This window comes from Phyllostomus hastatus, unplaced genomic scaffold, assembly GCF_019186645.2.
Source record: "Phyllostomus hastatus isolate PE091 unplaced genomic scaffold, TTU_PhHast_1.1 phas_scaffold_60, whole genome shotgun sequence".
Lineage (NCBI taxonomy): Eukaryota > Metazoa > Chordata > Mammalia > Chiroptera > Phyllostomidae > Phyllostomus > Phyllostomus hastatus.
The window spans coordinates 6,655,556-6,681,357 of NW_025334038.1; the positions used below are offsets into that span (position 1 = coordinate 6,655,556).

At 34.9% G+C, this 25,802-nt stretch overlaps 1 protein-coding gene across 4 annotated transcripts in view; it reads right to left on the bottom strand.

Moving 5' to 3' along the window:
• The window catches only part of DPP10 (dipeptidyl peptidase like 10), a 715,620-nt gene that overhangs the window by 157,157 nt on the left and 532,661 nt on the right, over nt 1–25,802 (bottom strand). For all 4 annotated transcript variants that reach the window (XM_045826271.1, XM_045826270.1, XM_045826272.1 and 1 more), the window contains 2 exons: nt 17,191–17,243; nt 17,009–17,090 (listed from right to left, as the gene is read on the bottom strand). In XM_045826271.1, coding sequence (XP_045682227.1) covers nt 17,009–17,090; nt 17,191–17,243 — 135 coding nt within the window. The remainder of the gene's footprint in view (nt 1–17,008; nt 17,091–17,190; nt 17,244–25,802) is intronic.

Below are 25,802 nucleotides of genomic sequence, written 5' to 3' on the forward strand. Positions count from 1 at the left end.
TTCTGGCATTCCCATTATGTCGATATTGTTTCATGTCATGTTGTCCAGAATATTTCTTAAGCTGTCCTCACTGTTTTAAAATTCTTTTTTCTTTTTACTGCTGTACCTGGGATTTTATTTTCTATCTTTTCCCAAATCACAGATCCAAGCCTCTGCTTTATATAACTTATTGTTTATTCCTTCCAGTGGATTATTTATTTCAGATATTGCATTCTTTATTTGTTGTTTCTATATATTTTTTCATACTGTTGTGTATTATAATTATTACTCTAAAATCTATATCTGATGAATTGCTTGCCTCCATTTAATCTAGTTTTTCTCTAGAATTCTATCGTTCTTCCACTTTCGGGTCTGTCTCTTTGTCTTCCTATTTTAGCTGCTTTGTATTGTCTGCCTTAGCTGTTAAACTAATCAGGCATTCAAGCTTATTGGCTGTTAATCTAATCAAACTGTAATCAGCATCCTGGTTTAAGCACCCCAAGGTTCAGCAGAGTAATTCCTGTGGGTGAAGGTATTATTTCCCCTCAGGCTGATGTCATTATATTTTATTGTGCTTGAGGGTAATGGTTCCTGCTGTATGGGGAATGACTCAGCACAAGGATGCTGGTGGCTGTTCCCTCAGTTCTCTCCCCAAAGCCACCAGCCCAAGACTCTCCTCAAGTGTCTCTACTCCACTCTGCCACCTCTTTGTTGGAACCCAGGGTAAGTGGCTGCAAATGAGATTTTGTGCATTTGCTCTCTGTGTCTCCACCTGTCTCTCCCTGAAAGACAAAAACCCTGATGCTTTTCACAGCTGGATGTTATCTAGTTTCCTTCCCAGCTCTGGTGCTATAGGCTAGGGAGCTCAGTTTGGGGTTTAGACCCCACACATCTCAGGGAGAACCCCCCCAGCCCTGAAATATACCTCTGGCACTTCAACTGATTCCCTTGGAAGCCCAGCCAGCCCTCTCAGACCTCCTCCATAATCCCTACTGGTAATGTTGTGGTGAAGTGGTTTCTTTTGTCTGCCCATGGTTATAAGGCTTCTCTCCAGTTAGTGTTCAATTGGTTATTCTGTATGTTTTCTCTCCAATTTAATTGTAGTTCTATATTGGTCCTGGGAGGAGGTTAGTGTAGCTTCCACTTACTCCTCTGCCACCTTGGATACTTGAAGCTTTTCAATTGAATGAATAACATCATTTTTCTTTCTTAGAAACTCCCATTTCTTTTTAAAAAGTGTTTCTTACACATAGAGCCATCTACTCACCTTTTCTAAATAATGTGTGCTATATTGTATCAGTTTTCCTTCTACAAAGTGTCACATCCAAATTGCCTTCTCCCATACCAAATGCTACTGAACAATCCCCCATTCTCTGAGTTCTAACTCAGACTCTCTTCTGTAAATTATGTCAGTTTTTACCTCTCTTATATACAGCCAAAAATTTCTTTTGCAGCAGATAAAATTGGAAACTGAAGTTAAGGATGATAAATTACTTGTGCTTAGTTTATAAACACTACAGGACTCTAATTACATTTAACACAAAACTAATCAAAGTATTGCAATGACTCTTCTTTAATAAATTCATATTGCTGAGTTTGCTGATGGCTTCAAATATTGACAAAGCTTGTCATATTCATATGAAATGGACTGCAGGGGAACTTGCTTTAAATGCTTTATGGCTCCAGGAGCAAAGGCATCTGGGAAATGTTGGACTCTCTGTTTAACTATCTGTGACTGTTTAATGCTCTATAGCCTCAGGATTGGCTTAGTACCCAGAAAACCAGAATGCAGCCCAAAGATAAACATATCCCCAGGAAGGCAGTTAACAAATGTATAGAGTGTGATAACTACCTGATGGTTTCTGTTACCCCAGGAATGCACTGTTTTTTCTGGTGGTCTACATGACTACCCACTATATGGTTTTACTATTAACCCCCTACATAAAAGGATTCTGTCCTGGGAGGGATGTGTATTTTTTCCAGCCTGCCACCACTGGGAGCAGCTGCCTTCCTGGTGTATGTAAGTTTCTCCTATTAAAGCTCTTATGAATTTGAATAAGGCTACATGCCAGTTCTTTGGAATCAATCCTGAATTTAGACTTTTGGGACTCTCCCTCTAACTGGATCACTAGCCATTTGTAAAGATGCATCCTTAATTTATATAGAATTGTATGTTAATATTCACAGAAAAGATAACCTTGACAAATATAGAATTTATCTCAAAACTCCCAAAGATTTTAGAAATTTTCATTACAAAAAAGTTAGGCTTAGTTATTTATAAAACTCATGAAATTAAAATTCCTGAGGAAGGTAAAATTATATTTTACCTTATTTAATTATATTAAAATTATATTTTTAAAAATATTTTAAAAATTAAAATGAACATTTCTGAAATACTATATGCCAGATACTTTACAAAGTGCTTTATAGTTAAACATTAAACACCAGAGTAGCACTGTTAGTAAAGTACTGTTATTGTCACTGTTTTAATGATGATGAAACTAAGGCACTTAGAGATGAAGTAATACTCTCAAGTCAACAGCTAGTATGAAATGGATCCAATCACTTGCAAATTAACTTCAATGAGATCTATGATTTTTATAAACTTCCAGTATGTTTTATGATTTTCTCAGATATATTTAAGAATAAGAAAATAATAATAATGTATAGGAACAATTAAAGAAAGTAAAGATTTAATATTAATTATTTAAAAATATCAAAATATTACTTTGACATAGTTGTAGGCTCCTTTCAGACTTGGAGAATAAGAAAGTCATTTAAAACAAATCAAAGTTTTAAAGAATTTCTGAAAGACTCCTCAGCGAGACAAACATACATTTACATGGGGTTTTCTAAGTTCTGGAGTTTTGTGTGTTTGTAATTTGCCTCTGGATTAATGGATCAACTCTCTATTAAGAGGATCAGAATAAAACAGGTAAGATGAGAGTGCATACCCATATCTTGGTGCCATTTTAGCCCTGTCTGCAAATATATAGATTCATGTCTTCTCTGAATCAGTCCTGGCATCTTCACATACAACAGCTTCTGCTGCCACTCTTCAGGAGTATTGTAATGGAATTGATCTAGAAACAATCCTACATAGGTATATTAAATACATCATTTTAAAAATTCTCTAAATGTACACATGATAAAGGAAAACATACTGTATATAATCTATGGTAGCTGAACCCTTGAATTTCTTTCACTTTTAATCATTGACTTATTTTCTTCATAATGATTAAATCAATTATTCAGTCATTTAGTACGGATATGGATGGTAGCAAATACAGAGTGTTACACAGAATTTCATTGTGAAACAGAACTATAAGGGTGTTTAAGCAATTTCAGGTACAATGTCTGGCAATTTTATGTATGTTTCTCTCAATATTTTTGGTAAACCTTTTTTTTCAATGTCCCTATAATCTGAATTGATAAAATCACATTAAGCATATGGGAAATTAAAGACTAGGGATAATTATTTATTTTACTGTTGATACTTTATTATTTATAATTAGTTTCTTATTTTATTTTTAAAACATTTTATTTATTTATTTTTAGACAGAGGGGAAGGGAAGGAGGAAGAGAGGAAGAGAAATATTAATGTATGGTTGCATTCATGCACCCATTACTGGAGACCTGGCCTGAAGCCCAGGCATGTGCCCTGACTGGGAATCGAACTGGTGACCCTTTGGTTTGCAGGTGGCAGTCAATCCACTAAGCCACACCAGACAGGGCAGTTTCTTATTTTAATATTACATTTAACACATAGTTTATATGCTTAAAAACATTCACCAAGACACAATGAAAATTGTTTTTGCATTTGAAAAAATGTTTTTCCCATTTCAAAATGCTAATCTATTGCACAGCTGACCTTGGAAATATTTCTGAGAGGCAAGCTATAATTTAAAAGAAAAAGAAGAAATTCTGTTATGACAACCACTTCTTTTCTCTACTTTCATATTTCCCCTTCTTTATCTCAGTCATTTTGGATTACTATAAAAATTAAAGTAATCCCAGTTTTTAAAAATTATAAAATAATGCTTAGAATTATATTGTAGAATGCAATAGAAATGAGGGCAAGAAGCACACTCAAATGCTCTCATTTTGCTGCTGATAAAAATGAAGTTCCAAGAGGAAAAATGACTGGCAACAATCATATGATGATGAATCATTAGCAGAGATTCTATCTCAGGTGCATTCATTTCTAGGATATTTCAGGTCCAAAGGTTTTTCAATGAAAAGAAATGTCATTTAGTAATAGTATAGTATTCTGCAGCCTTCTTGTGATGTGAAATTTCTAGTACTAGTTCCATATCACACTGTTCTGCTTAACAAATTGTTTACTAGATTTATAAAATGAAATAAAAATAACAATATTTACCTTATTAAGAGAAATACTTATATTTATACAATAATTATCATAAAGATAATGGTATAGATATTTCTATTTTACATAGTGGAAATTGTGGCTTGTGGGAAAAAATAAACATACCTCAGCCTGCCAAGTTGTTCTTTATGCAGCAATTCTAATTTTAAAAAATTTGGATGATTTTAGCTTCTGTTAAAAGGTTCTGTTAAAGGTAAGAGTTAGGCTTAGTCAGTTAGAACTTTTAAAGGTAAGTAGAGCAAACATATCAATAAGGGACTGAGAAACTCAATTAACTGAAAGATTTAACATTAAAACCACTCATTCTTCAAAATGCAGTTCAAATTATATAATGCAAAACTGATAGGGAACTAAAGGAAAAGATTATATACCAACTACCACTGGTTAAAAACAGGCTTAAAATGGTTATTAAGAGACCTAATAGGCATTTATAAAATATTGTTTATATGACATAGAAAACATTTATAAAAGCTTATTAAGCTATAAATCAAGTCCAATCAATTTCAAAGTGACTATTCTAAAGATTTGTTTCTGCACTCTACAAATTGTTTTAACAACAATTCTACATGATTGTAATTTAAATAAAAACATCAGAGGATGCAAGATGGTGAAAGAGTAGGTGAAAGTTACACTCACCTCCTCCTAGGACCAAACTGGAATTACAATTAAAATATAGGGGAAAAAATTTCTGAATAACCAACTGAAGACTAGCTTAACAGAAATCTTAAAAACAAGGATTCACAGAAGCCACACACACTGGTGGGAAAGGCAGATACTCAAAATGGGTTTGACCCTCCCGCCTACTCACACGTGGCAGCTGAGAATCCAGAGGGGTATCTCAGCTGCAAAAGGTTTCCTCCAATGAGTATGGGGCCCTAACCCAATGCCAGGATCCCTAGTCCAGATACCAAAGCCAGGAAGAGGTCCCCACATAACATCTGGCTGTGAAAATTAGCAGAATTTTGACTGTCAGTGAGAGATAAGTGTCTGCTAGAAACCCAGGCACCTTCTTAAAGGACCAACACACAAGTCTCCTTTATAGCCTGGGCTCCAGCAGAAGTAAGGTAGAGCAGATGGGAGCTATATGAGAGAAAGTGGGTTTTGTGGCTCTGAGGAGAGAACAGACAGAACACCCACCAGGGTCCCTGTGTTGAGTCTCTCTCCCACACCACAGATCTTTCTTGGGTTGCACACTCTCCTCCATTTAGCATCAGTCTACAGGAATGAAATAACCCTACCTTCCAGTTACCTTGTCAAACTGCCCTCCAGAGTTCATGCCCGGTGGAGGTCCAGATTGACTCAGGGGTGTCGGTGACTGAGTTGTGTGGCTGTGGAAAACTGGGCCACTGACTCCACTTACTTGACCAGAACCCCTTCCTCATGGGAGTTTTACTAACCCCATATTCCTGACTCCCAGTGACTGGCCTCACCAAGCTGGGCTCTCCAGGAAGTTCTGGGAAGAATCTGGAACATACTAAGTTGTCTAGTTCTGGGACAGAGACCCAATTTCCCTTTCACATACAAATGGTACAAAGCCCTACCTTCAAAAGCCAAATCTTGGTTAGTGTGGGCCTGATAAATTCTGCTGATTTCCCCCAATTATTCTGAGACTCCACATCACTACAAAGGTTTGCAGGAACCTAGCAGGGGTGGCAGCTAGTCTTGGTGTTCTCTGGGATTTTTGCTGAATGGCCTCAGATCCAGCACTGGCACCAAGTTTAAATCCGTATCAATCTGGTTAACACCACAATGCCCTATTTGGTGACTCACTGAGAACCTACCTCACACAAACAGCATATAGCCAGAAGCTCTTTCAGTGACTGAGTCTAGCGGGCAGCTAACAGGCAATTAACAGGCAGAAGCAGATAGAGGTGAATCTTGGAGTTTCTTAGGTCTTTTGCTGACCTGTTCCCAGGCTCAGTGATGGTGCAGACCAACATTTGTGGAAAGCCTTGTATTTCCCACACATAACCAGACCCAGCAGAGGCATCTGCAAACTATGGATTTTTCTGTAACTTCAAGCATTTAGCCAGTCACTGTCAGACATGGACCTGCATCAGATCCCCCCAAAAGCCCCCCAAAAACAACACACTGAGTGGCAGGCTTACAACCACATCAGAACAGGACCCAACAGTAATACAAGTGGAAAATTCAAAGGGAGAACTTGGCAGGAACCAGACCCTGATGGGTGGGACAAATTTCAATTTATGTGGTCAGCACCAGCACAGCAGCTTATACACTGTGGTCAAGGTTGATCCTCACAGACAGCCAACCTGAGGATTAATCACATGGATGGGCCAACAGTAATCAAGACTCAACTATAACAGGAAGGCTCACATAACCCAACTGTGCAGGAGCTGTGATGCATGAATGGGCATGTTGTTGTGATGAAGCTGCCAATCACCAGTTGCCCATATATGCATACTTCAGTTTGAACAGTTTCTGTAGGGGAATGTTCAAGCTTAACACAAAATTTGATGCAGATTTTTTGCTCTACTTGCTCAGTCATTTTTAATGTGATGGCCACACAGAAAAAATGCTCACTCAACAGTGTCAACCACCCCTACTGACTAGCATAGTGAAGTCATCATTGTTCATGCATGCACATTCCATTCCACTCTCCTTGACTGCCAGATTACATCAAAGTCACAAAATCATTCTCATTATATTAACAATGGTTGGACTTTTTCTGGACAGCCTTATATATGCAGTTTACAAGAGACCCACACCAGAAACAAAACACATGCACACTATAAGTAAAAATATTGAAACACATATTTCATGCAAATAGAAATTTATAAAAAGGCTGGGTATGAATGTGTCAATACCTATGTCTGATAAAATGGACTTTAAAACAAAGGCTATCAAAAGAGACAAAGAAGGACATTATGTAATGATAAAGAGATCAATCAATAAGAGGATATAACCCTTGTAAGTATTTATGAACCCAACATAGGAGCACATAAATATATAAAGTATTTTTGATGGACATAAAGGTAGAGATCAACAGTTATACAGTTATAGTAAGTGGATTTTAACATCCCATTGACATCAATGGGTAGATCTTCCAGACAGAGAATTGAAAAGAAAACATCAGCCTTAAATGACACACTAGAATCAGATAATTTAATTGATATCTTCAGAATATATCATCCCAAATAGCAGATTATACATTTTTTAAGTCCACATGGAACACTTTTTTAGGATAAATCATATGTTAAGACACAAACCAAGTCTCTTAAATTTAAGAACATTGAAATTGTATCAAACATCTCTGACCATAATGGTATAAAAATAGAAATCACTCTTAAGAAGAAAACTGAAAACACACAAAGACATGGAGTTTGAATAACATGTTATTAAATAATGAATGGGTTAACGCTGACATAAGGAAAGAAATCAAAAGATACCATGAGTCAAAAAAAAATGACAGAAAACAACTCAAAATTTAGGGAACACAGCTAGAGCAGTCCTAAGAGGAAAATCCATAGCATTACAGGCTTACCTTAATAAATAACAACAACCTCAAATACACAATTTACCCTTATATTTAATGGAACTAGAAAAGAACAACAAACAGGTCAAAGTAAGCAGAAAAAAAGAAATAATAAAAATCAGAGTAGATATAGATGAAATAGAGACTAAAATTAATAGAAAAGATCAATGAAACTAAGAGCTCATTCTTTGAAAAGATTAAAAGATCCATGAGCCTTTAACCAAACTCATCAAGAGAAAAGGAACAAGGACACAAATAAAATCAGGAATGAGAGAGAGAAGCAACATAAGCAAAAAAAATCCACATTTTTTGCTTGTGTTTCTGATACCACAGAAATACAAATTATTATAAGAAAAACGTACAAAGAACTATATGCCAACAAATTGGAGTACAAGGAAGAGATAAATTCTTAGATAAACACATTCTTTTAAAACTGAATTAAGAAGAAACAGAAAATATGAACTGAATCATGACAACCTCTAGAAGTATTATTTAAAATTAAAAAAAAAACTCATACCAAACAAAAGCACTAGACTTAATGGTTTCAGAGGTGAATTTTACCAAACGTTCAAAGAAGAACACCTAATTTTACCAAACCATTCCAAGAATTTCAGAGGAAAGAAGACTCCTAAGCCATTTTATGAGGCAACATTACTGTAATTCTAAAACCAGATAAAGACACTACAAATAAAGAAAATTATAAGCCAATATCTCTGGACAACACAGATGTGAAAATCTTCAACAAAATATTAGCAAAACAAATCCTACAATACATTAAATAGGTCATACACCATAATCAAATGGGACTTATTCCTGGGATACAGGATTGGTACAATATCCACAAATCAATTAACATGGGACACCATATAAATAAAATGAAGGATAAAAATTATATGATCATATCAATAAATGAAGAAAAGCATTGGACAAAATCTTGTACCTATTTATGATAAGAACTCAGCAAAGTAAGAATAGAGGGAACTTGCCTCAACATAATAAAGACCATATGTGACAAACTCACAGCTAACATCATACTCAGCTGGGGACAATTAAAACTATTCCCCTTAAGATAAGGAACAGAGCATGGGTGTTCAATTTCACTACACTAACACAACATAGTATAAAAAGTCTTAGCCACAGCAATTAAGCAATAAGAAGAAATAAAAGACATCAGAATTTTTTTTAAAAAAGGAAGTAAAAGAGTCACTATTTGCAAATGACATTATAGTGTATAGAGAGAACCCTAAAGATTCCACCAAAAACTACTAGAACTGATAAATGAACTTAGTGAACTAGGAGGATATAAAATTAATACTCAGATACAGCTGCATTTTGGAACACCAGTGATGAACTATCAGAAAAGTGAACTAAGTAAACAATCCCATTAACAATTGCATAAAAAATTAAATATGTAGAAATAAATTTAACCAACAATATAAAAGACCAGCACTCAGAAAATTATGACATTGAAGAAAAAAATTAAAGAAAATACAAATAAGAGAAAGATATAGAATGGAAGAATTAACATCATTAAAATGTTCATAATACCCAAAGCAATCTATATAGAGAATGCAAATTCTATCAAAATACTGATGGTATACTTCACACAACTAGAATTAATAATCCAAAAATTTATATGTACCATAAAAAACAGTGAAAAGTCACAGCAGTCTTGATAAAGAATGAAGTTGGAGGTAACATGTTACCTGATATCAAACTGTACTATAAGCTTATAGTAATCAAAATAGTATGTTACTGGCATAAAAGCAGACATGTTGATCAATAAATCAGATTACAAAGCCCAGGAAAAAAGCATACTATAAGGGTAATTAGTATCTGACACAGGATCAAAAACAAGCAATGTGGTAAACAGTTTATTCAATAAATGGTGTTGAGAAAATTGGTCACATACAGGTCAAAAAAGTAACAAGAACACCTTCTTTTACCATATACAATAATAAACTCAAAATAGAGTAATGATTTAAATTTAAGTCTCAAAACTGTAGAACTTTTAGAAGAAAACATAGGCAGTAAAATCTCAAACAATCCTCTTAGCAATAACTTTTTCTGATATATCCCCTTGGGCAACAAAAACAAAGAAAAAATAAACAGCATTATATCAAACTAAAAATGTTTTGCACAGCAAAAGAAACCATCAACAAAACAAAAAGTTAACTACTGATATATTATAGAATGTTACACTACAACCAATATAATTGTATTAACTAATGTCACCCCAAAAAATTCAATAAAAAAGAAAAAGGAAAGGAAAAGTCAACCTACTGAGTGGGAAAAGATATTTGTCAATGAAATATCTGATTAAGGCATAAAACCCAAAATTTATAGAGAACTTATATAACTCAACATCAAGAAAACAATCAAATTAGACTCCTGGCCAAGATGGAGGTGTAGGTAGACACACTCTGCCTCCTCAAACAACTAAAACAAGGACAACAACAATTTTAAAACAAAAATCAACAATAACTGACAAAAGAATTGAACTGTATGGAAGTCTGCCAACCAAGGAGTTAAAAAAGAAACATTCATCCAGACTGGTAGGAGGGGTGGAAACGGGCAGCCAGGCTGAGAGGACTAGGCAAGGAAAGGGCTGGAGGACTGGGGTGGGCAAGATGGTGGCTTGTGGACTGGGTGGTCCCACATTCCCATGCAGATAAACCAAGAGGAGCAACTGAAGAGTGAAACAGACCATGCAACCCAGGATTCTAGTACAGGACAATAAAGCCTCAAAGCCTCTAACAGAAAACACCTGTGGGGGTTGAAGAGGCAGTGGGAGAAACTTCCGGCCTCACAAGAGCGTTCATTGGAGACACCCAGAGAGTCCTAGAACATATACAAACCCAGCTAACAGGGAATCAGCACCAGAAGGACCCAATTTGATTGTGGTTATTGGGGAAAGTGACTGAAAACCGGCAGAGAGTCGAGCAAATGGTATTGTTATCTCTTGGACCCCTTCCCCACATACAGCGTCACAACCCAGTGACATGGGTTGCCCTGCCATGGTGAACACCTAAGGCTCTGCCCCTTACTATGTAACAAGCATGCTAAGACAAAAAAAAATGGCCGAAATGAAAGAACCGATCAAAGCTCCAGAAAAAATACAATTAAGTGATGAAGAGATAGCCAACCTATCAGATACACAGTTCAAAACACTGGTAATCAGGATGCTCACAGAATTTGTTGAATATGGTCACAAAGTAGAGGGAAAAATGAAGGCTATGAAAAGTGAAATAAAGGAAAATGTACAGGGAACCAACAGTGATGGGAAGGAAACCAGGACTCAAATTAACGGTTTGGAGCAGAAGGAAGAAATAATATTCAACCATAACAAAATGAAGAAACAATAATTAAAAAAAAATGAGGAGAGGCTTAGGAATCTCCAGGACATGTTTAAATGTTCCAACATCTGAATCATAGGGGTGCCAAAAGAAGAGGAAGAGCAAGAAATTGAAAACTTATTTGAAAACATAATGAAGGAGAACATCCCTTATCTGGCAGAGGAAATAGAGTTCCAGGAAGTCCAGGAAGTCCAGGCTCAGAGAGTCCCAAAGAGGTTGGACCCAAGGAAGCACACACCAAGGCACATAATTAGATTAGCCAAGATTAAAGATAAGGAAAAAATCTTCAAAGCAGCAAGAGAAAAGGAGACAGTTACCTACAAAGGGGTTCTCATAATAGTGTCAGTTCATTTCTCAAAAGAAATCTTGCAGGCAAGAAGGAGCTGGAAAGAAGTGTTCCAAGTCACAGAAAGCAAGGGCTGACATCCAAGATTACTCTATCCAGCAAAGCTATCATTTAAAATGGAAGGGTAGATAAAGTGCTTCCCAGATAAGGTCAAGTTCAAGGAGTTCATCTTCACCCAACTCTTCTTATATGAAATGTTAAAGGGATTTAACTAAGAAAAAGAAGATCAAAACTATGAACAGTAAAATTACAACAAATTCACAGTTATCAACAACAGAACCTAAGGAAAAAAAAAACAAAATAAACTACACAAACAATTAGAGCAGGAACAGAATCACATAAATGGAGATTACATGGAGGGTTGTCAGTGGAGGTATGGGAGGGGGAGAGAAGAGGAAAAAGCAAAGGGAATAAGTAGCATAAATAGTAAGTAGAAAATAGACAGGGGAGGTTAAGAATAGTATAGGAAATGTAGAAACCAAAGAACTTATATGTATGATCCATGGACATGAACTAAAGGGGGAGAATGCAGGTTGGAGAGGGTGAGCAGTGCAGAGGGGAATAAAGGGGGGATGGGACAACTGTAATAGCATAATCAATAAAATATATTAAAAAACGAAAACAATCAAATTAAAGAAGTAAATGGTCAGAAGACCTGAATAGACACTTTTTAAAAGAGGACATACAGATGGCAAATAGACATATAAAAAGATGCTGAACATCACTAATCATAAGAGAAATGCAAATTGAAACCACAATGAGATATCACTGCACACCTGCCAGAATTCTATCATCAATAAATAAACACGTCGCCCTGGCTGGCGTAGCTCAGTGGATTGAGCGTGGGCTGTGAACCAAAGCATTGCAGGTTCGATTCCCAGTCAGGGCACATGCCTGGGTTGCAGGCCATGGCCCCCAGCAACCGCACATGGATGTTTCTCTCTCTCTCTCTTTCTCCCTCCCTTCCATCTCTATAAAATAAGTAAACGAAATCTTTTTAAAAAATAAATAAATAAACACAAAATGCTGGGGTGGATGAAGAGAAAAGGGAACCCTAGGACATTATTAGAGGGAATACTGATTGGTGCAGCCACTGTGGAAATCAGCATGAAGTTTCCTTCAAAAATGAAAAATGTACTTCTTTCTCAAAATTGCTGTGGATATTCAGTGCCATTCATGGTGCAATATAAATTTTTGAAATGTTCTATGCCTGTGAAATATGTCATTGGTAACTTAATAGGGATTGAATTGAATCTATAAATTGCTTTGGGTAGTATGGACAATTTGATGATGTTTATTCTTACAACCCATGAACACAGTATATGTTTCCACTTATTTGTGTTTTTCTTAATTTCTTGAATGTTCTATAGTTTTCTGAGTACAAGTCTTTTACCTACTTGGTTAGGTTTTTCCCTAAGTACTTTACTTTTCATGTTGCTATAGCAAATGGGGACATCAAACTATATTAAAAGGCCATTGTAATCAAGATAGTCTGTTACTGGCATAAGAACAGATATATAGGTCAATGGAACAGAAGAGAGAGCCCAGAAAACAACTCAAGTCTCTATTTTCAATTAATATTTGACAAAGGTGGAAGAAGCAAAAAATGGTATAAAAGTAGTCTCTTCAACAAATGGCATTGGGAGGTCTAGACAGCTACATGCAAAAACATGAAACTTGACCACCAACTTATACCACACACAAAAATAAACTCAAGATGGATAAAAGACAAATATAAATCACAACACCATAAAAGTCCTAGAGGAGAACACAGGCAGAGAAATCTCAGATATTCCACACAGCAATAGTTTCACCAATGTGTTCCCCAGAGCAAGGGACACAAAGGGAATAATAAACAAATGGGACTTCATCAAAATAAAAAGCTTGTGCACAGCTAAAGAAAACATGAGGAAAATGTAAAGAGAACCAACCATATGGGAAAATATAGTTATATATGATACCTTGGACAAGAGTATAATGTCCAAAATATATAAAGTACTTACACAACTCCACATCAGGAAGACAAACAATCCAGTTATAAAATGATCAAAGGACTGAACAGACACTTCTCCAAGGAGGACACACAGAGGGCCCAGAGACACATGAAAAGATGCTCAGCACCACTAGCCATCAGAGAGATGTAAATTAAAACCACAATGAGATACCACTTCACACCAGTCAGAATGGCCATCATAAACAAATCAAGGAAAATATAACCTAAGATACTGATATAGAGAATAGGCTGGCAGTGACCAGAGGAGGAGAGGGGAGGGAATGTCAAGGGAATTTCAGGGGAAAAGGGGAAGGGTATATAGGAACAAGTATAAAGGACACATGGACAAAAACTGGGGTGGGGGGTGGAAATGGGAGGGAGGTGGGGAGGGATGGGTGGGTGGGCTGGGATGGGAGTAAAAGACAGGAAACTGTACTTGAACAATGATTAAAATAAAGTTTAAAAAATCAAAAATAAGTGCTGGCAAGGTTATGGAGAAAAGGGGACCCTAGTGCGTTGTTGCTGGGAATGCAGACTGGTGTAGCCACTGTGGAAAGCAGTATGGGATTTCCTTAAAAAACTAAAAATGGAACTGCTTGGACTGGCAATTCCACTGCTGGGATTATACCCTAAAAATCCTGAGATGCTAATTCAAAAGAACCTTTGCAACCTAATGTTCAAAGCAGCACAATTTAAAATTGCCAAATGCTGGAAGCAACTTAAGTGTCCATCAGTATATGAGTGGATGAAAAAAACTATGGTTTTAGTTTTCTGTATAAAACTACATTTACACCATGGAATACTACACAGCAGAAAGAGACAAGAAACTCCTACTCTTTGTGACAGCATGGATGGAACTGGAGAGCATTGTGCTAAGTAAAATAAGCCAGGTTGTGAAAGACAAATACCATATGATCCTGACCTATAAGTGTAACCTAATCCACAAAACAAACTAACAAGCAAAACATAATCAGACAATGAAATAGAGAGCAAATTGACAGTAACCAGAAGGAGGGAGGAGGGGGATAATGGGTGAAAGAAGTGGAATGGTCACGAGGAAACATCTATAAAGGACACAATGCGAAAGGGGGGCAGGATAGAAAGTGGGACGTGAGATTGGTTGGGGTGGGAGAGAATAGTGGGGAGCAAATGGAGACAACTGTACTTGAACAATAGTTAAAAAAGTTAAACAAAAAAAAGAAAAGAAAAATGTAAATGTTTTATAACCCAGAGATTCTACTTCTGGGTATATGTCCAAAGAAACCCAAAACACTAATTCAAAAAAATATGTGCTCCCCTATGTTTATTGCAGCATTATTTACAAACAGCCAAAATTTGGATTAACCCCAGTGCCCATCAAAAATGAATGAATAAAAATTTGGTGGTACATATATATAATGGAATATTACTCAGCCATAAAAGAGAATGAATTCTTACCATTTCCAATAGCATGGGTGGACCTACAGGGTATTATGCTAAGTGAAATAAGCCAGAAAAAGTCAAATAACACATGATTTCACTTATATGTGGGATCCAAACAATAATATAAATGAACAAACAGAACGGAAACATTTTCACAGATACAGAATAGAAATTGATGGCTGTCAGAGGGGAGGGTGATATGGAAACTTGGTGAAAAAAAATGAAAGGATTATAAAGTACAGATGGTTAGTTACACAATAGTCACAGGGATATAAAGTACAGCATAAGAAACATAGTATGTATGTATGTGTGGTGCCAGGTGGGTACTAAGTATATTAAGGGAACACTCTGCAAAGTATATTAACGTCTAACGAGTATGCTGTACACCTGAAACTAATACAAAATGATATTTAAAAAAAGAAACATCAAAATGACCCACCTAAAATTAGAACATACAATAACAATTTTTAAATGTTCAAATTAAATACTATTAAAATATTAGCATTAAACATGTTGAATGAAGATTAAGCAAAATTTAGAAAAAAATTATAGTCTTCAGTGTTTGTATTAGAAAGGGAAAATAAAACACTAACACAATAATAGCAAGGATTGAATACATATAAAATTTGGCTTCTTGAGAAAACAGATATAAGATTTACAAATATTCACCAAATTTGATCATGGAAAATAGAGAAAAATACTTATAAATAATATTAGGGAAAATAAAAATATAACAAATGCAAATATTAACACCTAAAACCTTACCTAATACCCAAAAATAGTGTTTAAAATTGAAAATTTAGGTGAGATTGGTTTTTAGAATTGTATAAGTTACCAAAATTTATTTTTTAAAAAATGTAAAACTTAACCCTGAAACCATAATAAAATAAGTTTTTTAAAACTGTTTTTAGTAAGAAGGGGAAGGGTTATCAAGGAACATGTATAAAGGATCCATGGACAAAGCCAAAGAGGGGTGTATGAGTGAGGGTGGGTGGTGGGGTGGGTGGGGCATGGGAGAGTGGTGGGGGGAAAATGGAGACAACTGTACTTGAACAACAATAAAATACAAAAATAAATAAAACCTTTTTTAAAATAACATTTATTTTTTAAAAGTTAATGTACATATAATAGGAAACTGAAAATCACAAGAAGCAAAGAACAAAGTCATCCACAACCACAAGCAGGGTTCAGTTTAATAAGCAACATGTACCTGGACACATTCATAGTATAGCCAGTGCAAGATTATAATAAAATAGACAGTATAAAACTTGGAATGGAAGAAACAATACTGTCACTATTAACACAATAAAGTAGTCTGAAAAAGACAGGTGTTGGTAAGGACAGGGAAAAAAGGAACTTCTCACATTTTTGCCTGTAGACATATGAACCCTCACATAACAGAAATCAGTTTGCACTGAGTAAGTACATCTGAGCATGAACCTGTTGTACAAGCAAGCAACACCACTTCCAGAGCAGTATTCGCTTGAAATCTTTATATGGGCATCTTGAGACATGTGCACAAATATAATGTTGCTCAAACTGCTTAATACATCAATAATTCTCTTTTTGAGCTTGTGATAATTTTAAAATATTATTTAAAAATTCTCTCTTAAGAGAACATTGTCAAATGTAGACTTCTGTGCAGAATTTTTACCCTGAATGATGTTTAAGAAAAAATTAAATTGGCAACATTACATAATGTAAATGTCACAAAACTAGACACTAATATTCTTGACTCTCCTTCAGGTTTTATTATTAACTAGCACTATAAACTTGTAAAGCTATAATAATAAATTAACACTAGCATGATTAACTAATAATCATGCATTAATCTATAAAATCTTTTTAATTAAATGAGGAAATAATACTAGTGTTATTTAATATGCTCTTAAAACACTAGATAAAAAATATAAAAAGGAAAAGAAAGCCTCACATATAATGACAACCTTTACAAGGCAGTGGTTTGTGTAAACATTCTCCCCAGGGCCCAGGCTGACAGTACTTGGTTCATTCCAATGCCTGTGCTTACCAGCTGCTGTCCCTGGACCCCCCAGGCCGCATACTGCAAGACAGAGTCCTCTACTTCTGGAGGGTTCAACTCCCAAACTTCCCTTGAAAAAAGGTAAACATTTTACATGAAAAAAAATGACATCTACAACAATAATTTAGTTGGACTATTTCTCATGAAAACCAGAAAATCAAAGATCTTACCTAGTGTGTATGTTGTAAATCACATATGAAGCAGTATATGAATAACGAAACACCTGAAATAATAAAAAAGAGTTATTGACCATTTAAAATAAAGACTCTATCTTAATATGTATATATGTTCTTATTAAATCCCAGCAAATCCAATAATTGGTTTTAAAAGAAATCAAAATGTGAAATACCCCAGTTCTTTAGTTTATTACCTTCTCTGAGCCTTCCTGCAATAGCCTTCTAATTTTTTCCCAACCAGCAGTCATGTCCCTTACTAAATCCACTCTGCATTTAGTAAAATTGTGATTATAATTCATCTTGTTTAAAATATTTAGTGATTCCTCATTACCCATAAAATAAAGTTCACACCGTTTAATCAATGCTCAAGGATTTTGGTATTTGTAGTCTACCTATTTCTCCACCTTTATCATCCTTTACTTTACCTAGTCTATTCCTCAATCACATTAGACAAAATTTCTTCATATATTCTTAACTGCTCCCCCACCCCTTTTTAAAGGTCTTCCCACCCCAACTCAGGTGGATATATTCCTCCTTCTATTCTATCTTTCTCACAGTTTATTCTGACTCTCAGGACATTCTCACTCTGCAGCATAAAGTGTATAACTATTTTAATTATATGTCTCCTTTTCTTACTATAATGCTGTCAGGTGCAGTTGTGGGCTGCATGTGCATCCTCCACATTACCTAATACAGTGCCATGTTTGCATGCAACATGCAATAGATATTTGTTGAGTAATGATTCTCATAGACAAAAACTCACTTAACTTGAAGTGTTTTTTGGTTGAAACAAAATGGGATAAACTGCTCCCCAAATCCTTCATAGCCAGAGTTGAAAATCATATGTCAAATAGTTGGTTACAAGTATGTGATCTTCAAAAGATTTTAATACCATCTTATAAAGAACTCTGTTTCTTTTTAAAGCCCATCTTCCCCAGGATTACAGGCCCCATGATGGGTGATATTAAATCCCACAGACATGACCATAGTGGATAATGCAAAGCTATCTCTACATTTTGGTTCTTAGTAATTAGAATTGCAATAGTGGAATAGAGTAAATGTCCTTGAAAAACTGCAACAGATTGGTTAGCAAAAGAGATGATAAATACGTTATATTTCAGTGAAAATTATTTTTCTCTAAGCTATGTGGTCTAGTGAAGAACATTTCTATCTAGCCATATTAATTTGTATTATTATTTTTAGGATTTACAGAACTTATATTTCTATTTTCAGCATGTGATTATAAAAAGCTTATTTTATTCCTGTAGTAGATGTACACTGCACAAATATAATGCTGCCAATTAAAACTCCCTAGAAGTCAAATTGTTATTTCTTCTTAGTGCAGTAATAGCTTCAATTAAACATAGTTGGCCACATAGCTAGTAAAGCACTAGTGTTTTCTCTGCAGTGCAATGACAATCCTCCCCTTATTTGTTATAGTATTGTATTTTACAAGGAAGCTTTATTCCTTTTGAAATAACTATTACATTTGAGATTGCCTTCACTATAGAGTTGCAGAAGTAAAAATAATTTTTCCTGGTGTCTATTCAGACATTCACATTGTATTCTATACAATTCCATATTGAATACAAATTTTGAACCTTCAATTTGCCACTGTAGCTGACAGAGGTGAAAAATGTGACCACCTCTATAAACTTAAAAGTCCTGTTGCTAAAGCAAACTGCTAGGTGAACACTTGGAATTCAAAGCCAACAAATGTGTAAATGAAATTATGGGTAAAAGGAGACTACTCATTCCACCTGTTAATTACCTAACACACTGTACCTGAATTCTAGGCTCACATCCACCTTGAGAGAAAAAAATGTTACTGTGCTTTACTTTAGTCAAGCTGGCCAAAACAGCTAGTGAGACCAAACTGGATATAGCCATTAAATTTGGCGTCTTTCTGTGTTTGTTACACAGCCTCTTCTCAACATATAAATCCAAAGAACTTAGATGTCCTCTAAATGATTTGAGTGATTTGGAGAGGGGGATATATAAATCCACTTTCTGTTTTGTTATTCTTAGCCTGATACAGCATTTGCTTCTCTCAGCTGGTGTGCTCAGGTAGAAGACCACAATAAGGTGGCTTGCTTGCAAACCCATAGCAGGTTTAAGTAACAATTTGCAGAGTTTTGGCCTCATCTGTAGATGTCATACAAAGCCAGCAGTTTCCCATTTGCAGGTAGTTAGAACCTAGCCTTTATTTCTAGCACAGAGCTCTTTCCTGTAAGTCCACTGTCTTTGGTGTGTATGAGTGTGAGTACACTCCAAGCATGTTTCAAACAGTTCTTGTTTTGTAACTTTTCCATAATTAAAATAACATTCTATGCACACAAAAGAATCAAACGAGTATGGGGTAGGAGGAATCTTGAACAGGGTTAGAGATAGAGGTTTCTTTTTGTTTGTTTACTTAGTGTTGCAGTCATTTTAAAAGAGTTTTCAGTGAGAACTGAATTTAGCTTTACTAAACATCAGTATTAAGATACACTGGTCTAAATGTTAATTTGCATCTCTCACTCTCTTTCTTCTCCTCCTCCTCCTTCTTCTTTGGATAGCATTTCTCCCCCCCTCCCCCCATATTCCTCATTCCCTCTTATCCTGGGTGTTTCTATGAGAAGGGCTAGATAAACCTTGTTTCATGATGCAACATTGAGAATAACATTGGAGTCACTAAGGTTAGAGACAGTCTTTTTCCTCTAGAGTTTTGTTGCTGTATAATGGGAGGCAAACTGAGCCTCTGATGAGATCCTTGGGGACATAGGCATTTCACAGTCAGAACATGTTCATCCCACCTTTGCAGATAATATGTCACTGATTGTTACAGAGTGTGAGTAGTTATGGCAAAGATAATGGAAATGGGGCAAAACTCCCATATACTATGTAAAATCTTGATCAAAGCTTACTCTTGAAATGCCCAATCATTCAATCTTGCAATGCCAAAGGCATTCATTGGGAAATACAGAAAGTCTCATTACAGAAAGTATCATAAGATCCTGCAATGCAATCCGATCCCCATCATCTCTACATTACTTGAGAATTCCCCCAAAGAGGTTGATTGACAAATAATAATTACTAAGAATGGTATAATAAATTCTTATTATTTGCTGTAGTTATGTTTTATAAGTCATTGCAAACATTGAACTAGCAAATACTGAACCATTGCTTTGGATAAATACAGGGTTAGGTTGCTGTGACCCTCTGGTTATAACAGTTTCATCAACCAATCAACGCATAACCTTGTTTCATGTATGTTTACTTATTTTTTTTTATTTTAATTGTTGTTCAAGTACAGTTTTCTGCATTTTATTGCCATCGCAGCCCACCCCCCGAGCCCTCCCCACCTCCCTCCTATTTCTGGCGCCCCCTTGTTTTTGTCCATGCATCTTTTATACTTGTTCCTATAAATGTTTCTTTATGAAGTCACTGTATCTAATATTTAATATTGTTAATTTATTAACATGGAATTCATGGACAACAAAGAGCATTATAACTCACGCCTCAGCAAAGCTTATCTTGCACAAGTACTTTCTCTGTAGAGTACAACAGAGCCTTCTTGTACCTGGGAACACTAAAAAACACCTCAGCACTTGTTCAAGGGGTATTTTAAACAGCAAAACCATCAACAAAAAACATCAACATGTGGGAAACATAGTACAAACAAGATCATGAAAAGCACACTGTTTTACAGTATGAAAGCTGAAATAAGAAGGCACAGTGTTGCCCTGTATGGTCTCAGCTGGGAAAGTGTGCACCATGCATCTCCAATGTTCTGCTGCTCTGTACACACTGATGATAAGACACAGTGAGTGTTGACTTTCAGGTTACAGATAAATTTTAGAAATTAGGCAAATTTGCAAATCCAGAATCCACAAATAATGAAGTTTGACTATATTACTACAAACACATAGCCTTAGATATTATTGGAAGAAAGAAAAAAGAGGCCCATTTAAGGCCTGCCAGAACATGAATAAGGAAAGTATAGATGTTATCCAGAGTGGTGAAATTCATGCTGTCTAATAAAAAGTAGCTGCATTCATTTATCACTCTTTATTAAGCAACCTTTTTGATGCAAGCATTGCACTGGTAGTATTAAAAACATTGTGATAATAAAAGTTGTGTTTAAAACAGAATAAAATAAAAAGTATCAGTTGATAACTTTTATTTTCTCTTATATGTAGTCTGTCAGTTTATAAACACTTATGGAATACTAATTATGTGCAAAGTCATATGTTAAGTATGTTACCAAATAAAAAGACTATAATAAATTTGCTTTCTGTCCCCAAGGAACCCTTGATGCAGTGGGAGTGACAAGGTTAAGAAACATTCTATTAGCCATGGGGTGCTGTTACTGGTCATAGTTAAATTAACACTCATGCAGTATAAACCTATAGGCTTTCCAAGAAGCAATTATTCTGTTCAGCTTCAAGATTGCATCATAAAGAATACAGTAGTTATTTAGACATTGAAGGGACTAATATAGCTGAGAAAAATGGAGCTACTGTACCAAACTTAAGTTAACTCTATAAAGTAATCCTATAAATGCTGATTCTTGAAATCAGCATTTACTATATACTGAACTCTTCTGAGTGCTTTACACATGTCATTTAATATTTAAAGTGACCTTAAGAAGTACATACAGTAATTCATAAATAACATGATAGGCTCTGGAAGGACTGAAAGTTTAAGTAGGAAACTGAGCCACAACTAAGCCCATGTCTGTCTGATTACAACTCATAGTGTGACATTCTCTCTGCATAATCTTTCAGGGAGCTTAGATAGGAAGCATGACTGCAGCTTTGCAAAAGATTCATTTCTGAAAGACCTATTAAGCCACCATCCAAAGATTTATTGACAGGAGTAGGCATAAATTAATTGTGATTACTACAGTTGAGAGAGATTTCATTTTGGAAAAATGATCTAACATAGCAGATTAAAAATGTAAATCTCCTTCTCCTTTAGTGTTTTTCACAATTTTTTCTTGGAATATCAGTTACTACCTAAGACATCTGTGGGGATTCATGTCAAGAAGAGTTACACTTACGAGGAAAAAGAATAGGGTACTTTAGTAATTTATGCTTAAACCAGATGTTTATAACTCTGAGTGCCAAACTGTTTTCTGCACTGCAGTTCAACTGCCAAATTGGTATAAATAGCATGCATTTTCATAGCCTGGAGAACATTTAAAGCAGGATTATGTTTTGCTATGGACTAAAACAGTTAGGAAGATTAACCTATGGGGAAGCAAGTATCTGAGCAAATAGCATTTATGAGAGAATGCCAGTGAGAGAAAAGACAACAAAGGCAAAAGGGCATTTGTTTCTTCTGGAAGTGTTATAATGATGCCAAGCTTGTTCTAGAATAATGAAATACCTTGCAAGATGAGTGAGCAGTAATTCTATTGTTCAAAAAAGTTATCTTTTTTATGTAGTAGAGAACTAGATTATCAGGTAGGATATTCCAATGTAGTAAAAGCAAGTCACAAAATTACAAGCTTCTCTCTACTGATTTTTTTAAACATAAAAAAGGCTTTCTGAACAGTGAGCATTATTCATTAAAAGGGAAAAGAAATATGAAAGGGAATTAAATGTATAATTAATACTTGTCAGTGTTTTAATCTACTTTCATTTATTTTCTCACTTAATGTTCAACATAAATTTCAAGGTATTATTTATTCAGGATACACAACTAGTAAAACAGAGATTCGAGCCAAGTATTTCATAACTCATTGTTTTAATGTGTTGTCACATAGAAGAAGCAGGTAGGATTCTTTCATCTTATCACCATTATGGTAAGTGGCAGACAGTAAAATATGAATGTTGCTGAAGAACATAAAGTTTGTGTTGCTTAAATTTGGTTTTATTTATGCCAAAATATATATAAAACAGATAAAAATGAACCTGATAATAACAAAGAAAATCAGATTATCTGCCACAAAAAAGCAACAAGTTATTCTGTCAGCCTGCAGGTGTCATGATGCCATCACCACACAGAATATAGTAAAGTAACATTTTTACTTTCTCTTGCTTTATTTATGTCTAGTAGGCTTTCCATTTGGAAAAAAATAGGATTTTTGTGATATTTTACCATTTACAGTTTACTCACTCTGAATTGAAGTGTATCCACTCTGAATTAAAATATGATACTGTCAGCATACTATGAAAGCAGACAACCTAATAAAAGATTGCATGAGATAAACATGTTTTCATTTAATAAAATTATTTTAAGAAAATGGATAGCTGATGACTCAAGTCTTAAAAGCAGACAGACACCAAATATTACCTCAGCATCATTTTTTATAGAAAATGACTGTGTCCAAGATATAATCTAACTGTCCTGTTGTACATATTAACAACTGGCCAGCAAAGAATATACTTTATGATGTAATAGAAGACCTTTGAGTTAGCAGAATAAATTGTTTTCTGATTTATTCCTTGTTAAATAAATTAACAACCATCTTAGTCAAAACCCCTTCAAGTTGTTCTTAGAATTCAATGTTGTTTAGAATGCCAAATTCCACTTCAAAGACAGTCCATTGTGTTAGTTTTTCAATGATTTAACCCTGGCCAGTGTGGCTTCATTGGAGCACCATCCCACAAACTGAAGGGTTGTGGGTTTGATTCCCAGTCAGGACACATATGTAGGTTACATGTTCAGCTGCCAGTTGGGGCATGTAAGAGTGGCAACTGATGGATGGTTCTCTTTTACATCTCTGTATCTGCCTATTATCTATCTATCGATCTATCTATCTATCATCTATCTAATCTATCTCTTTATCTCTCCTCCTCCCTCACTCCCTTCCCCTTTCTCTAAAACCAATAAGCATGTCCTTGTGTGAGGATAAGGAAAAATAAAAATAACATATATAACATGTAACCTTTCCCATAATATAGTAGTGACTAGCATACTAGACCTCAATGACAATGCCACTCTTTACAATTTTTTTCATGTGCCAGACTTTTGCAGTAATTATTGAAAATAAGCTACTTTTATACCAGTTGGTGTTAAACTATGTCCTATGTGTCATCATTGAAAATCTCTGGTTTGGTAACCTGAATAGCACTTAAAGGTCTATTGCTACCAGTTGAGCAAGAAGGCTATCAATTACACATTGAAATAAATTTAAACACCATTTAACTACCTATAAACTAGTTGTCTCTCTAGCATGTCAATGCAGAAATAAATATTGCAATGGAACAGAAAGAGAGATAAACTCTCAATCTTTAGTGCTAGAACTAGGAAAAGAAGGTCATTTCTGTGGGATCAAGTTTTAGCTTGTGTTTTCTTGAGCAGGTTATTTAAACATTTTAATTTACTCATCAGGAAAATGGAAAAAATTAAAATATTTCCAACTGTATTATTACAAAGATTAGAAGACACATTATATGGAAATTATTTAATTATTATTAAAGCTATGCCAAGAGAATGGAGATAGAAATACAAGTTTATTTCAATCGCAGCTTTTTGATTTCTTTAATAAAATCTTACTATCAAGCAGGAAAAACACATGATACTTAAAATTAGTTGTATGGTTGTATTAGTTACTTTTCACAACACTATATTCCCACAGAAAATTAAAACTCACCTGTGCTGAATTTTTAAATATTGAAAAAGGTTATAATAAATTGAATTTTCAATAATGTATAATTTGTGTCCATGTTTACATATTATAGCTATTTATGTTGATTATATATTTCATATGTTATACAAAATGCTGGGATTATTTTCATCACATATTTATGCATATTTTTAGGAAGTATATATTCTTAGAAGTAAATTTTATAGGTTTGAAGATAGGCATATTTTACATTTTGATTCAAATTACCAAGTAATTTTCAAAAAAAGGTTAAAAACAATTTATGCTGCTGAGTGCTTCACAAGCATCCTTTTTCTTCAATGACACAAAAAAAGTAATATAACCTATTGTGCTGATCTGAATTGTTTGGCAAAAACAAAAACACTTCATTATTTAGACTTGTACTTTGTGATTAAGCTTAAATATATCGTCAGAAGCTTTTAATGCTCTGTATTTCTCCACTTGTGACTGGTCTATCAATGGTTTCCACAGGATTATTCATCTTTTTCTTGCTCATCTCTAAAAGCTCTTTTTGTGTTATGAATTATAACTTTGTTTATATGAATGCAACAAGTACTTTACCCAATTGATATTTGTCTTTTACTTTGTATGTATGTTCTATAAGGAAATTTTAAATCTGTATATGGTTATTTTAAAAAGTTGTTTTCTCTTTTGGGGTCCTAGAATAACAGCATGCCAAGAGATGCTTCAGTCACAACTATATAAACTTTAAATAATTATTTTTTCTAGTACTTTTAAAATCCATGATCTCTTAAATTCACCTAAAATTATTTTTTGTTTAAGATGTGAAGTATTGAGGCCAGCCATTGTTAATATAATGAGAATGATTTTTGTGATATTGATGTAACCTGGCAGCCAAGGAGAGTGAACTGGAATGCACATGTGAGAACAATGACGACCTCACTGTACTAGTCAGTGGGGGTGGTAGATGCCATTGAGTAAGCATGTGTACTGAATGGCCATCACATTCAAAATGACTGACCAAGTAGAGCAACAAATCTGCATCAAA